Here is a 15,976-nt window from a genome sequence, read left to right on the forward strand (position 1 = left end):
GAGAACGCTTCAGTGAGATACATCTTGATATTGGAGGCAGAGCTGCTGTGTTGCAGTTTGCGGCATGTTCTGACGCCCACTACGCTTTACTCATCTGGGTACAGGGGGAGAAATTGCGGCTTAGGCGAGAAGTAACTCGCATCTCTAAGGATGGTGTTGGGAGTAATCTCATCACAGTACCAAATAATTTCGGCTCAATAGAAAATGCTAGTTACATGTGTAATTCTTCCACTCTTCTGCCAAATTCAGGCAAATTCATGTGCAGGTGTGCCAGGGTACTCAGTCCTCTAGTGAAGTACTTCGTGTTACTGCCTGACACTCGCACTCTTACCACGTTGTCGAGGTGAGACCGCAGCCGCTCCCGCAGCGGCACGCCTTTCTTGTCCCTGACGAGCACGTAGACCGTGGAGGCGCCGGGGCAGGAGCGCAGCAGCTTCTCCAGTACGAGGGTGCCGCCGAAGCCGGTGGCTCCCGTGAGGAAGACCGCCGCGCCGTCGTAGAAGGCGGCGACGCGGCTGAGCCGCTCCAGCACTCCAGGAGGCCACCAGTCCGCGGGGAGCGCATCCAGCTCCCTCTGTTCGTCCTCGGGCGTCATCACGCGGGGGTGCAGCTCGCAGCACGGCATCCTGCCTCTCCACTGCTCTGCGCTCCTAACACGATGAACGAACATCAGAAGGTTCGAAATAATACAAAATGTCACCCACATCTATATTTACACCCTCGATATCAGCTACCGAGGTATCTCTAATTCTGTGTTCCGTCTTTCTCGGTAGAGTATTCTATACATTACGACTCAAAAAGCGAATGATGCTTGTATAATATTTATTACATTACTGGCCATTAAAATTGCTACACCAAGAACAAATTCAGATGATAAACGGGCATTCATTGGACAAATATATTATACTGGAACTGGCATGTGATGACATTTTCACGCAATATGGGTGCATAGATCTTGAGAAATCAGTTCCCAGAACAACCACCTCCGACCGTAATAACGGCCTTGATACGCCTGGGCATTGAGTCAAACAGAGCTTGGATGGTGTGTACGCCTATGCAGCTTCAACACGATACCACAGTTCATCAAGAGTGGTGACTGGCGTATTGTGACGAGTCAGTTGCTCGGCCACCATTGACCAGACGTTTTCAATTGGTGAGAGATCTGGAGAGTGTGCTGTCCAGGGCACCAGTCGAACATTTTCTGTATCCAGAAAGGCCCGTACAGGACCTGCAACATGCGGTGGTGCATTATCCTGCTGAAATGTAGGGTTCCGCGGGATCGAATGAAGGGCAGAGCCACGGGTCGTAACACATCTGAAATATAACGTCCACTGTTCAAAGTGCCGTCAATGCGAACAAGAGGAGACCTAACCAATGGCACCCCATACCATCACGCCGGGTGATACCCCACTATGGCGATGTATACACGCTTCCAATGTGCGTTCACCGCGATGTCGTCAAACATGGATGCGACCATCGTGATGCTGTAAACAGAACCTGGAATCATCCGAAAAAAAATTGCCATTAGTGCACCCAGGTTCGTCGTTGAGTACACCATCGCGGGCGCTCCTGTCTGTGATGCAGCGTCAAGGGTAACCGCAGCCATTGTATCCCAGCTGATCGTCCATGCTGCTGCAAACGTAGTCGAACTGTTCGTGAAGATGGTTGTTGTCTTGCAAACGTCCCCATCTGTTGACTCAGGGATCGAGACGTGGCTGCACGATCCGTTACAGCCATGCGGATAAGATGCCTGTCATCTCGATTGCTAGTGATACGAGGCCGTTGGGATCCAGCACGGCGTTCCGTATTATCCTCTTGAACCCACCGATTCCATATTCTGCTAACTATCATTGGATCTCGACCAACGCGAGCAGCAATGTCGTGATACGATAAACCGCAATCGCGATAGGCTACAATCCGACCTTTATCAATGTCGGATACGTGATGGTACGCATTTCTCCTCCTTACACGAGCCATCACATCAATGTTTCACCAGGCAACGCCAGTCAACTACTATTTGTGTATGAGAAATCGGATGGAAACTTTCCTCATGTCAGCACGTTGTAGGTGTCGCCACCGGCGCCAACCTTGTGTGAATGCTCCGAAAAGCTAATCACTTGCATATCACAGCATGTTCTTCCTGTCGGTTAAATTTCGCGATTGTAGCACGTCATTTTCGTGGTGTAGCAACTTTAATGGCCAGTAGTGTATTTTACAAATCACAGGACATAGCTACGATGTGCAATATAAGGTCTTACGTAACACTCAAAAAGGAAGGCGAGATGCCTTGAAATAACGGAAACTGATAATCATCAGCAGACATAAAGTTTTTCTATCATACGCGTCGTAATGTACAAAACTATAGTAGAGAAACCAAAGTTTCGGCCACAGTTACAGCGACCTTCTCTGTTCGCTATACTGTGGCATTGGTTACCCCACTATAGTTTGGACGTTATGACGCGGTACGATAGAAAAGATTTATGTCAACCAACTCTGGCCGCAGTTATAATTAATAACGATCAGCCCATTCACCAATGATAAGTGCTGAGTGATCGGACACAGTTCCCTTCCTCGGCACGCACAAGTTCAGATACTGCTAATAATGCCATCTAAATCACTTTGTAAATTACCCCTCCTACTAACATACTCCGTAGTTCCTTTTCTTCAATTACTGTAGTTTCACTTTCCCCGTTAAAAATATTGCCTTTTGTAGTTACACTTCTTTCACTTACCTATTTAGTCACGCTCGTAATATTTTATCCGTTTGTAAAACTGGACCCGTTTAGGACATTATTATCTTCTTCAGTCAGCCCTTAGCAATATGTTACCACAGTTTGTTACATGTCGTTAAACTTACCTTTCTCCTGAGAACAACTATTGATTATTTAATGCGTTACACACTTCAGATAAGCTAAACAGTCCTACGTCGCATTTTTGTCGAAATATTTACACTTGTCTTATTCGTAAATTAAACATCAACAGCTGTCATATTTGGAAACCAATTCAAATACTAAGTACCTGCATTGATTTAAAATATACTTAGATGTTGCTATACTGTAGCTACAGATATATTTGTTTTCACTGAAGCTTATCTACAGAGGACACCATACTGTAAACATGGGAATAAAAATATAGTCGATGACAACCACTTCCCCTTAATTGCCCGCTTTCAAAAACTGAGCAAAAGGAGTCATATGAGAATCTAACAAAGAGAAAGGTACTTCTTCGTGCGTCCAGCAAACGTCTACTGAAATCAATATGCATCACATCTGATCTAGTCGCAAAATATCTTAGAAAAATGTATTTGATACACTTTCTACATATTGACACTAAGATCTGAAACATGTACGTAGTAAATAATTCAAAAACAGTGAATCAGGTTGATTCGTAAAAATTACTGTTTTTTTACATTTATATTGGGATACAATATGTCAGATGTAATATACCACTCATCAATACAAACTCAAATACTAATACTCTTTGATATTAGTTGAGCTTTTTAGCGTCTTAATTAAATTCTTGGAACAGAAATATAATTTATACTGGATATTCCGAATCAGATAATCCTTATTTTCTACGTATAATGAGCTATAATAATTCAAGCGTTCTCTGTAACAACCTAAACAGAAGACCGCTATATAGTTCTTTATTTTTCTTAGAACTTCCATCAAGTAACAGCTAACTTATTTCGTAGAATAACTTATTATTATCGGTGTCTTTCTGTATTTTTGCAAACAGATGCATATAAACTTCCTGGCAGATTAAAAGTGTGTGCCCGACCGAGACTCGGTCGGGCACACAGTTTTATTCTGCCAGGAAGTTTCATATCAGCGCACACTCCGCTGCAGAGTGAAAATCTCATTCTAGATGCATAGAAGATGGTTGCATGGTCACTGGATGACAATGGTAGTACTCTTCCTTCGTGCCTATGATATGAGCAGCAGCAAGTGTGCAAGTGTTTAACTATGTACGATGCATATATTGTGTAATCTTTCTTGTTTGTTTGTCTGTTTCCTTCTTTTGGTTGTCTGGAAGGCCGGAAAGAAAAGAAATATCTAATGTAAAGAGGCATTCATTTGGCCGTTGTTACTCTGCTTCCCTATTGCGACTTGTTTTAATGGAAATGCCATAGCTCTGAAAGAACATTACTGTATTAAACTCTATAACTTTAGCGAGCTATAAGTAATGATCATAATCATTCAGGTCGTGGTACTATTATTCTCAAAAGTAAGCGAATGACCTGAACTGAATTCCTCTTGATTTATATGCAACCTACAGAAAGTAACTGCCTTGCAGGTCTTTCGCTCTCTTTTTGGCTCAGTCGTTTGACTACACAGAATGGTTACTACAGGAGACTACTACAGAAAAAAGCTGTATGGCTATCAGTACTACTGAAAACTGATATCACTAAAATGCAAAAAGAAGGGGGATTCGAACCAAGAACCTAATCGGAATGTTAACTAAGCAGAATCAAATGTTAGATACCGCAAATTTTCACCACTAACGAAATGGTTTAAATTAAATCGGCGAGACGAAAACGTTTTGCATTACAGCGGTTTGAATCTGGCACCTAGCTTCCTTGTTTCCCAGAATAGGTGTTAAATATCGGTTTATTTCACAAGTATTAAGATTTGCAAATGTCCGAACTGGAACTAACTTGACAAAAAGTTCTGTACTGACTGGGAGTCAAACACTGGAGATGTTATTATGGTTGTTGACTACACACGAAGAGACATTGACAATCGAATTCCTTTTCATGACTAACTAGATGTGATATGTTTGGACGTGAACTGATATGATGAAAAGTTCTTTATTTGAATGAGAGTCGAAACCGGCGCCAATCATTATTGTTATTTCAGCTTGATACGTCTTCTCTTTCTTTCCTCATTTTATACCGACTCTCCTGCAATAGGTAGCGAAGAGTTATCACGCTTAATATAGATTTGTAACCAATGTGCAGCCAAGTTTAGTTCAATTGGCGTTAGCAGAGGTAAACGGGGTCTGTTTGTTTTCGCTAAAACTGGTTCCTTGGCGTGCGAATTTAACCCAGACATTAAGCATCTTTCCACCAGACCACCAAATCAGAAAGAAGCTTGGTTCATGGTTCTGTCGTAACGAAGAACGCTCTACACAGAAAGAAAATTATGTTCCCTGGATGTTAATTACAACCTGTTCAAAACATTCAGATCCTAGTTCGTCAGCAGTGATATTGCCCAGGCTACTCAATGCGTACTTCCGACTTGATGATGTAATCACTTAAATGGAATCATATAACGGCCAGTTGAACGAACTGGAAATATGGTAGGATAAGGAAATTTCTGCAGGAAGTGTTACTTTCCAATTAAGCTGCTGTTATGACGTACATAAGCTCAGAACAACTTATGATGCGTAAGATGGGTTAATGATGTCTGGCACCAAATTTCACCAAACTTCTGCACAACGCAACTGAGGTTGTGTCAGAGCGTCACACCACCACTTAACGACCTCTAACCCCCATTTCGTGACGCCTTTGCGATGGCAATCAGGATAGCGATCTCCAGCGTTGAAATCACGCGGTTTTCATGTGGGTGGCGGGGGAAAACATCATAAACACACCGCCGCTCAGGAGCTGGCATAAAGAGCGTCAGTGAAATCACTCCTTACCTTGGGGCGTCCGTTTACAGACATTCCGCAGTTGAAAATTACAGCTTGCATTTCTAAGCCCCACACAATGACGTTCTTCGACGCTTTTGTGACTGCTGACACTCCTCGGACAATTCGCCCATTTTACAAGCACACCATGAGGCTGCAACACCGCGCTACTGTAGTTTCTGCTCTGGAACACAGGGTGAAACCACAAGGACCGTTCAAAATCATTCGACGATACTTAAACGTGAACCAAAGCAGTGAAGTGTGTTTATCGTTTCTCAGGCCCCTGATTTGCAAACATAGGTGTGGTCATAAGAGGAGAGTACAGCATTGACGTACTCATCATAAAACGGCAAAGGATACCCCTCAGTTTGTAACACTCTCTGTGACACCTGCATACCTTTCTTGAGCACTTGAGAAAGGTACCTGCGCAGAGGAAAGCCTAGATCAGTTCCTAAGCGTCTGCGGCAGGCAAAGCCTCCGACACTTCTCAGATTTTGCATGTTCACAAGCAGCCGTAGTAGTGTAGTGATACTCAATCGTAGCATGGCGGGTGGTGGATTGTCTCTCAACTTTTTTTTCTTTTCTTTTTTTTCATTTTTTCTTTTTTTTTTAAACATTACCACACGTTGCTCAATGTGATGTCCATTTCCCACTCTTCGTTTGACATAAATACTTTTTGGAACACAAAACATCATACTGGTCATTTTGATACTCCATTTTCAATTTCACACTCATCATTCGGCTCTGAAAGTTCGGACAAGATTTTGCCATCAAATCACTGATAAAATTTTCTTAATTATCCTTATTACTTTCAATCAATTCAATATTTGTTTGCAGAAATAAACCTAGCGCTGTTACTTTAATGCAAATAAACCATTCCTGCAAAACTAGACATCATGCTGGCCCATTTAATCCTCCGTTTGTTCATGTTCCACGCTTCGTTTAGTTCATCTTGGTGTTGAAGCTCTGTTTTTCCGTGTTTACTTTAACAATGGTTCAAAATGGCTCTGAGCACTATGGGACTTAACATCTATGGTCATCAGTCCCCTAGAACTTAGAACTACTTAAACCTAACTAACCTAAGGACATCACACAACACCCAGTCATCACGAGGCAGAGAAAATCCCTGACCCCGGCTTTAACAATACGTATGTTTTTGGATAGGGTCCGCCTTTAGTAAAACATAATTTTGTTTTATAACCCAAACATGTTTCACTGCAGTTGCAACATCTTCAGTGGGCTTTTATTTTTCATCCGTTAAAGATAAAGAATGTTCTTTACTGTTTGTATACACATAACTATTAGTTTTTAAATCGTAATTACAGATATTTGAAAAAAAACACATAAATTATGAATTCATACCTTTTTACCAGATGGTGTGGTTTTTCTTCTGTGTTGTGTTTATACAGCGACTGTTTTGTTCCACAGTTTGTCATCTGCAACCACTTACACCTTAAAGTAGATAATTGTGTAAGCCAAAATTACGATTTGAAAATTGTTATTTCTATACCTGAAATTAATTAATTCTATGTGAGTGCGTGTGTGTGTGTCACTGTCAAACACTGTATACTGAAATAAAAAAAATTTTCTCGGGCTTCCAGCCGCGTCAGGTGGTTAAAATCCCACGAGCTTTTGATGGAGCTCTCCCCGTTCATTGTCAAGTGGTAAGACTGATTGCTGTGTCGCCGTGGCCGCGTCGTTGTATAGTTGCAATGCTGGCTGTGACGTCACTGATGTGGCCGTGAATGCTGTTCAGGTGTTCTAAAAATTCTCGCAGTTATTCACGACCATAGGGCCAGATGATAAAACTGTCATAGACGTAACGATAAAAGCAACTTGGCTTAGCTGGAGCAGTGTCCAAGGCAATGCCTTCAAATTTTTCCATAAAAAGGTTGGCTATGGATGGAGCTAATGGGCTTCACATAGCCACGCCATCCAACTGGTCGAAATACTGGCTGCCATGTAGTAAGTACGACGATGTCAACGTGTGCTTAAACAGTCCCATAATTGTGCTATCGAAGAGCTGCCCAAGCTCTTCTGCATACACCATTCGACAGACACACAGCGAATAGCACTACGACATGCATCGTGAGGCCCATGGGGAAGCATGGTGTGCACCTCACGAGCTGTGCCTACTCGAACAGGCAGACTCGTGAAGACGCTTAACGTTACTCAACGTACAGTAGATTACTTACTTAGCATCACTCATTACAATAAAACTAATGATGTGTGAGTGTGGACGTGGATAACAGCCAGTAGTTATATAGCTTGCTAAACTGTATATAGGCTCAGAAAAATGTGCCTACAGAATGGGAAAAGGGAAAAGGGAACAATAATTCTAGTATTCAAGAAGGGAGAGTGGAAAGAATGTGGTCACAACCGAGGGATCACACATATCTCACAAGCAACAAGCACAAGCAGAGAACACTGGAAAGAACAATGAGGAAGGTGAAAGTCAAGTTATGTGAGGAGCAACATAGCTATCGACACGGCAAATCAATAGTGGACCCAGTCTTTAGAAGAAGACAGTTGAAGGAAAGACATAGGAAGTATGGCAAAGTTATGGTGATAACATTTTTGGATTTAGTGAAGGCATAGGACAGTGTCCCCAGAGGTATAGGGAATCTTGGAGAGAGAAAACAAACAACTGAAATTTCTTCCAGCACAGTATTACGAAAGTTTCATCTAGCTTTATCTTTGTCATTGTAAATAGTAATGGTGACACCACACTTCCATTATTATTTATAATGGGTATGGATAAAATCGTGAAAAGGATAAAATAAGCTCATAGAGGGAGGGAGATGAGGTTATTGCTACTTGTCGATTAGATGTTGTGGCGACCCAACAGTAGGGACGTGCAAGAACAACTAGCCACATTAAACGAAAGCGTCAAGCAAGACTATTGCAGTACCCAGAGAAAACGGAGGAAGTAAGGGATAAATTAATATTAAGGAATAGTATTGGACAACTTTAAATATTTCGGTAGTGTGGTAATGCAGAATACAAGGATGGAGGCATAAATTAGCAACAGGGTATAAAAGAGCAGTGTGTGTTGTCAGTGTCTGAGGGGCTTAGTCTGGGGAAGGCAGGTGGCAATAGTGTATGGAAGTGCTGTACTATATGTACTTTACATCCATAATGACATCTGCTCCGGGGGCCTGGACAATGACTGAGGGAGAGCAGGTTATAAAAAATACAAGCGAGTAAGATGAAATTCCTACCAAGTATGTTGCAGAAGTCGAGGAGAAATGAAGAAGTTATGAATGACATTGGAGTAGAAAAGTTGAATGATAGAACAGCGAACAGAATGTTAAAATGATTTGGACATATAAAGAGAATGGGAGATGAAAGAATACCAAAGGAATTATGGAGACCAAGTCTGAAGGCAAGAGGCAGTCCCAGAGTAAGGAGGAATGACCTGACCAAGACCACTTTAGGAAGAAGTAATGTGGACTGAAATAAAACTATTATAAAAGAAGAATGGTGGAAAAGGCAGCGGAAAGTCTATTTCAACCTGTCCTGATGGACGTCCACTATTTCCGTTGTAATACGAAAATAAATTACTTTTCTTATATCAAAACACAGTCCAGCTGAGTGCCATATTTCTCTAAACGCAAGGCCGAAAAATATTTTTCATCTGTGTAGGTATAACGATCACGCGGTTATCTTCTTTCCAATGACACAGAATTTTTTTAAATATAATAGTTGACAGCCTATCATTCTTTCTTTTTACGAACCGATTAATGTATGTTGCCCTTTTTTGTAGTACTTTGTTCCTTTCACTGTATAATTTTTCTCCTGCTCTCCACTGCAAAAGTCAAGATGCTGTTGGCTGTAACTGTGTAAGATGATGTAGCTAGTGGATATGCGTGGTAAGGTCTGTTTTTGGTGACTGAATTTAAACTACCACTAAGTCAGCGCATCGAATTGTTTTGCGGCGCTATTCTTGTATTATACCATTTTGGTGTTCAAACAATATCAAATGGGAATGGAAACTCGAAATTTCATCTCATGAAATTCCAACACAGACAAACTGTGTGTAGTCTGGTCCCTTGAATCCCCCAAACCAACCAACCAACCAACTAACTGTGTGACGTAACCCGCAGGGTGATATTCGTAAATTCAGAAAATCTGCTACAGTTCCATGAACACAAACTGAATATTATTCTCTAAAAACTAATTTTATGTCTTGATGCACTATTCGAAGAACAGTTCCAAACTAACAGTACTCAGTTGTAGGCACGCGGTCTCTTTCCACACGCTATAATACTAATCACTGTTCTGTTTCTACTGAAGACTAACCGCTGTCCATCTATCGACCACTGTTTCCATCTCACTCGACGACTTGACGATATGACGAACTTCTGCAGGATCTCCCTAGAAAGCTTGCAGCTGACAACTCCTGCTCATGCGCGCTCCCTTAAGAGCGCGCCTCTCTTCATGGCAGCGCTCCTGCTTCAAATGGTTCAAATGGCTCTGAGCACTATGGGACGTAACATCTCACTTAGAACCACTTAAACCTAACTAACCTAAGGACATCACTCACATCCATGCCCGAGGCAAGATTCGAACCTGCGACCGTAACAGCAGCGCGGTTCCGGACTGAAGCTCCTAGAACCGATCGGTCACGGCGGCCGGCTCCCGCTTCATGGTGCGTGGTTTGTGCGCAGTGATGTTCCTGTTGCGGACGCACCTCCACGATACTTCTGGTACCCACAGCCGTGAAATCTTGTGTGGTATCTTAGTAAATCACACTTTCAGATCTTATGAACAACCCATCAGTACAAAATGTTATGAGGAATGTTGTATAAAAATGTATCAAGAACTTCTGATAGAAACTAAAGGAAGCCAGCTCAATCCACCTAAATGAATGTTCAGTACTTCCTCATCAACTGGATGGCATCGAAGATTGTGATTGTAAGGACACGAAATCGCATCCTTCAGCAATGTTGACCTGTGACCAGCATTAGGACAGACATCTCAGTTTTGACAAATTTTGACTAGATCTTATTTTGTTGTGATATAAGTCAGAAAAGAAAAAAATATATCCCAAAAAATATCAAAATAAATATGTCTAAAACAAAGGTCCTGGCAAAGGAGGGGGAGCCACAGTGGTCTACTACAACAAACTGCCTCATTTACTGGCTTAGGAAACATTATTGGTAAAGTTAGAAAACGTAAAGAATACGAAAGACGTAGAATTGTTAAAGCAAAATGTGTTCTAAGTAAAAGAAGAGGGTGTTTATTACCTGCAATAAATAATAGCACAAAAGTCATAAAAAGGCTTCTGTAAGCATATTCTTGGTGTGTGGCTAACTGTGAGACCCCGACCTTCAGGACCGAATAAAGTAAAATATCTTCCGAGATGTGGTGTTACATGTACATCATAAAATCTAACGGATTGTTAAGTTCACGAATGATGGAGTCCTCAGAGGCTGGGAAGAGGACTAGTGTAACGAACCATATTAGAAAAAGAATAGTTCAGATTACTGGTCGTCTTTTGAAACAAAATGAACATTAATATAGAAGGTAATAAACATGGAAAAGGAACTAGAGGCACCATGACTTAATTATGTGGAGTAAATTACGAAACATGTCGGCTGCAGCCCCTGTGCAGACATGAAGAGGAAAGGTAAGAGGTCGTAAAGACTGTGGATTTGCTGCTGTCGACTCTACTTTCAACTAAACTGCCGCCAACAAGTTCTCGGATTGAGCATTAAAGAAAGGATCCACAGTAAGTCTATTGTAAACTAGGTGATAATTTCTAGAACTGGATCGATGGATAGATTTTTGAAGCGTAAAGCCTTCCAACACAAAAAGAAGTAAATATTACGCAACTTTCCCGGACATGTTGATAATACCCCGAAATCTCATCAATATACAGTAACTGAAACTTCTTCCACCACGCCACGAATGCCATATAAGTAACCTTCATAGCCGGAAAAAATGCAGTACCTTCAAGGTCATTTTATTGACAAGTGAGTTGATAGGTAGTTCATCATTGAAGGAGAATATGATAACAGATTCAGACCAAATGAAACACACATGTCACAGTAAAGGGCTTTGCAACAGTTCCACCAACACACAGAATATCCCCACTCTGGTGGCAACGCAGGAGTGAATTCTCCCATGCAAACTATCATAATGGCACCGAGAGCTATACAGCCTTAGATATATTTCGGCGACAGTATTTATAGGCCCTGGAGAACGAGTACTTCCCGCTTCTTCATGTTCCATACGTGTTCAATTGAACAGAGATCTGGTGATCTTGTTGGCTAGGGCAGTTATTGTACACCACGAAGAACACGCTGCGTCGCAGAACCTGAATATGGACGTGGACTGTCTTGCTGAAAAAGCACGTCGCCTCTCTGCCGAAGTTGTGGCAGCAGCAAGGGGATAACAACCCGCGCAACGTAGCGGCCACTGATTGCTTTACGCTGAAGAAAATCCAAATGTGAGTTGTAGCTGATTCCCCGCGCCCCTGCCACGCCACGAATCCTGGGGTGGGACTTCTGTCGTGGGTGAATGCGCTCTGACACAGGCAGCTCACTGGGTCTACGCCACACACCTTGCGGCGGCGCCGTTCCTTCCGTCCCTTTACGACGAACCTGCACCTACCTGTGAACATTGTCTCAGCAGACCATCAGTAGGGAAGCCGAGCGAAACCTACTGTACTTCGACGTGAACCAGGCTGCAATTTAAGTCACTAATCTACGTTTCGGGAGAAAGTTTTCGCACGAAATGAAAGTTTGGAAGTTTTGTCCTTAATTAATATATTCTGAAACTCAGGTGAACAAGTATCACTGCCAAGCCCGTGCTAATCTTAACACAGTCACTCACAATCCCTTTCACTCACGTTAGCAAGTTTATAGTGTTGCATTTCCCGAAAACGTAATAGCTACAAAAAATACGGATTGTTTTTGAATGAAAATGCTGGACAAATATTAAGTCTGTCGGTACCTGATGCAGTCACAGATTTTATCCACCGACCTGCTCAATACGCCACGCAGAATTTATGTCTTTTCTTGACACAAAATTCACTTAAAAATTCCGAAATTTCTACTCACCCATCGGAATAATTATGCCGTCACTCTACAACACTTTCGATGTATGAAACACTGCTACTTCCGGCAACTTATCATTTCCATCGGAACTACTACTACACACGTTCGAACTGTTTCATGGTTAGGCTCCGACTCCTCTCTATAACACTCTAAGTATTCTCTACCAGCAGAGAAAGGAGCGCGAAGAATATTGCTTTACCATTGGTCAGTTTACTCAACAGCCAATAGCAAAACAACATTCTCCAGCTTCAGTCCGCGTTTTTCATCAATACCCAATCGCAAAGTAGTAAACCTAACGACTGCACTTTTTACGAACATAATTAATATGCTGAAGTTTTGTTTATGAATGAAATTGTTAACTATTGTTATTTATACCTGAATTAACTTTCCCTTCTGTCCATATCCATACTTCTTCGAAATGTTCCCACACTAAATCCCACTACATATAACTCGTTAAACAAGTATATTCATGTTAACCTTAAACCACACTCACGGATCATTCATACTGCTAAAACACATTTATAAAATTTTACATACACAAAAAGACATAATAACACTTCATGAAAATACTAGAACAGTTTATGAAAAACATTCTATTACTTTAGTGCACTCTAGTGGGCACAGTCGAAACTAAATCACAGTCCCCTATCCAATACTGTCCTCTAGCGGCTGATACATAAACTACGTGCGCGTCCAGTCTCGCTTCACCATCTGTCACTATCCAGCTCTGAGACACATCTTCTACTTAACCACCTCCAAGGCAGGATCGGTATACGGCGCTATGTCTCAACGTCTACATCCATCACCCGCATACCGACAGAGTTTACTCTCGTCGCTGAAGACAGCAAAGCGTCATTGCACTCTCCAGTCAAGTCATTCGCGATACCAGACGACTCATCCTTCGCGGTGTCGTGGTCAGTGGAGCCTAGCCAGAGACGCCAGTGATCTTCATTTTGCTGCAAGCAGAGGGTCCTCAATGATCCCTGATGTCACATTAGGTCCAAATTTCGTCGCTTGATAATGTTCGGTGACCCACTGCTGCTCGCACATTGCGTCGATCTTGCCTTGCAGTTGTACTTTCCAGACGTGCAGAACGTGGTCTAAAGGTGTGGAAATGTTCCACAGACCACCGTTGAAAGCAGTGACACGTCACCAACACATAGTGCTCAGCGTGTGCGGTAGTCCGATGATACGCCCGCCCAGCTTCCCACAGGCCCACAATACGACACCATTCAAACGGACGAAGCTGTTCAACTCGTGTACGTACTCGTCGGTGTGGCCCGGTTGTTCCTTAGAAGGAATCATGCAAACACTGTTCACCTCTGAACTCAGCACAGTTACTACCAGTGGTGTCAAAGCAGAAGGTGCACAAACATGCCCCGTGACCGCCATCTGATCGTGGATGACCATGACAAATGAATCACTAACAATACAGGCCTACAGTAGAGACGCATCCCTGGCGAGACTGAACACAGTCCTTGAGTATGTAGCATTTTTTGGTACGTATGAATGGAAAGAAAGTGATTGGTTATCAATAACAGTGTCTCGAGATTTAACAAGTGGGCGAGTTGAAGATAGTTAACAATTTGGGATCTTACTTCAACTGAACGAATTATTTCTGACTAGAAGTAATCCAAGAAACTGTTAATGCTTGAAGATTATATAACAGCCTGAAATCACTAGTAAAATCAAAGGTAATCTCAACAAAAGTAACCCATCTGTAAAATAATCAGACGATTGAGGCCTATACGCGAGATTTCGATTCTTCAAAGAGTGGGAATTTGGGTTACTGCTTATATAATAGCTTAGCTGGCAGGTGGAATAGTGGATAAATACTTGTCTGCCTATTTTTTTAAAAATTCTGTTGGTCCTATTTCACTTAGTACGGGAGTGGTTCTTTATACAAGACATATCTTCGTAGCCAAGGTCCCAAACACAGGTACGTGTGTACTCCCTATCAACTCACAGGTAACTGGTTAGAATCCTGATGACGGAGAAAATTTTCACCTCGAGTATTTGGTCGCAGAGGGAAAGTAGTGGTGATGGCGCGAAATTATTGATCGCCAGACATTGCGCCAGTGCCCTACATTAAATTCGAAACTCCTCTGCAGCGTCATGAACTGACGGTATGTGATGCTGTTCACGGGGATTCGTTCGTTAGTTTCCGCTGGCTCGATGACTGATTTCGGAGGCAGGCTCTGCCCTCTTTTACGGAAGTCATGCTGAATATTGAATGTTGATACTGAATAATCTTTCGTGATTACGCGATCGCCGTGATATTGGTAGAATGCGATACACTATTCCTGTACAGGCAACTCTGCGGATTCCCCGGACTAGTTACAAAACTGGCATCAACGGTACCGTAAATTGTGACGGCTGTTCGTGACTCCACATTAGTGAAAGTTGATTATCTCTGTTCCCAAGGATCCTGTATGTGGACTGTATCATATACATACAGGGTGTCTCTCAAGTTACTATTCGCTTCCATGAAAACGCTAATTGGTTTTTCTCTTCTCTGCAGATTCTGGTACATTCGTGCTGGTTGTTTTACACAGAAGAATGGGTTGCTATTGTGTGTGCACGGGTACGCGGACTGCCACATGAAGACACAAACGAGCCCCATCAAGGGTGCATATTCGTCTGCTTGTGAATGAGTGTAAGAGTACCGGCAGTGTGTGTGATGAGGCGCGTTGTGGACGACCACGCATATCCGCAGAAACAGTGGAGCAGGTTCGAATTTCCAGTCATAGGCGTCCGAAGGTATCATCTCGATCCATCAATAGGGAACTGAATGTCCCTCGTAATACAGTGTGGAAAATCCTACGTTTAACTCAACGAAAACATCTTTATCAAGTTCACGTTCTGCATAATCTTGAGAACGAGGATTTTGCCTGTCGTCGGGCTATGTTTTGTCCTCCTGGAATCTGCAGGGGACGAGAATTGACTGGACAACATTTTATTCTCCGATGAAGCCACATACCATGTTTGTGGGAAAGTGCACAGACACAAAGCCGGATATGTGCATACGAAGACCCACATGAACTATAGGAGTGGGAACGCGATGCACCGAGGTCAATGTTTGATTGGGTGTAACAAAATCAAAAGTGTGTGCCCAATTTTTCTGTGCCAAAAGTTCAGTAACAGGTAACAGCTACCTCGTCAATTAGAACTGTTCCTCGAACTGCAGCTTCAGGATGATGGCATACGGTATGTGGTTGTGTTTCAGCAAGAGGATGCGCCTCCACGATTACCTGAACAGAAACATTCAGGTGAGGTGGATA

At 42.5% G+C, this 15,976-nt stretch overlaps 1 protein-coding gene across 1 annotated transcript in view; it reads right to left on the bottom strand.

Annotated features, from left to right (window-relative positions):
- The window catches only part of LOC126419143 (fatty acyl-CoA reductase wat-like), a 166,725-nt gene that overhangs the window by 129,269 nt on the left and 21,480 nt on the right, over positions 1-15,976 (bottom strand). Inside the window, 1 exon segment of the mRNA XM_050086253.1 lies at positions 332-650. Coding sequence (XP_049942210.1) covers positions 332-625 — 294 coding nt within the window. The 5' untranslated portion in view covers positions 626-650.

Source organism: Schistocerca serialis, chromosome 9 (genome assembly GCF_023864345.2).
Source record: "Schistocerca serialis cubense isolate TAMUIC-IGC-003099 chromosome 9, iqSchSeri2.2, whole genome shotgun sequence".
Classification (NCBI taxonomy): domain Eukaryota; kingdom Metazoa; phylum Arthropoda; class Insecta; order Orthoptera; family Acrididae; genus Schistocerca; species Schistocerca serialis.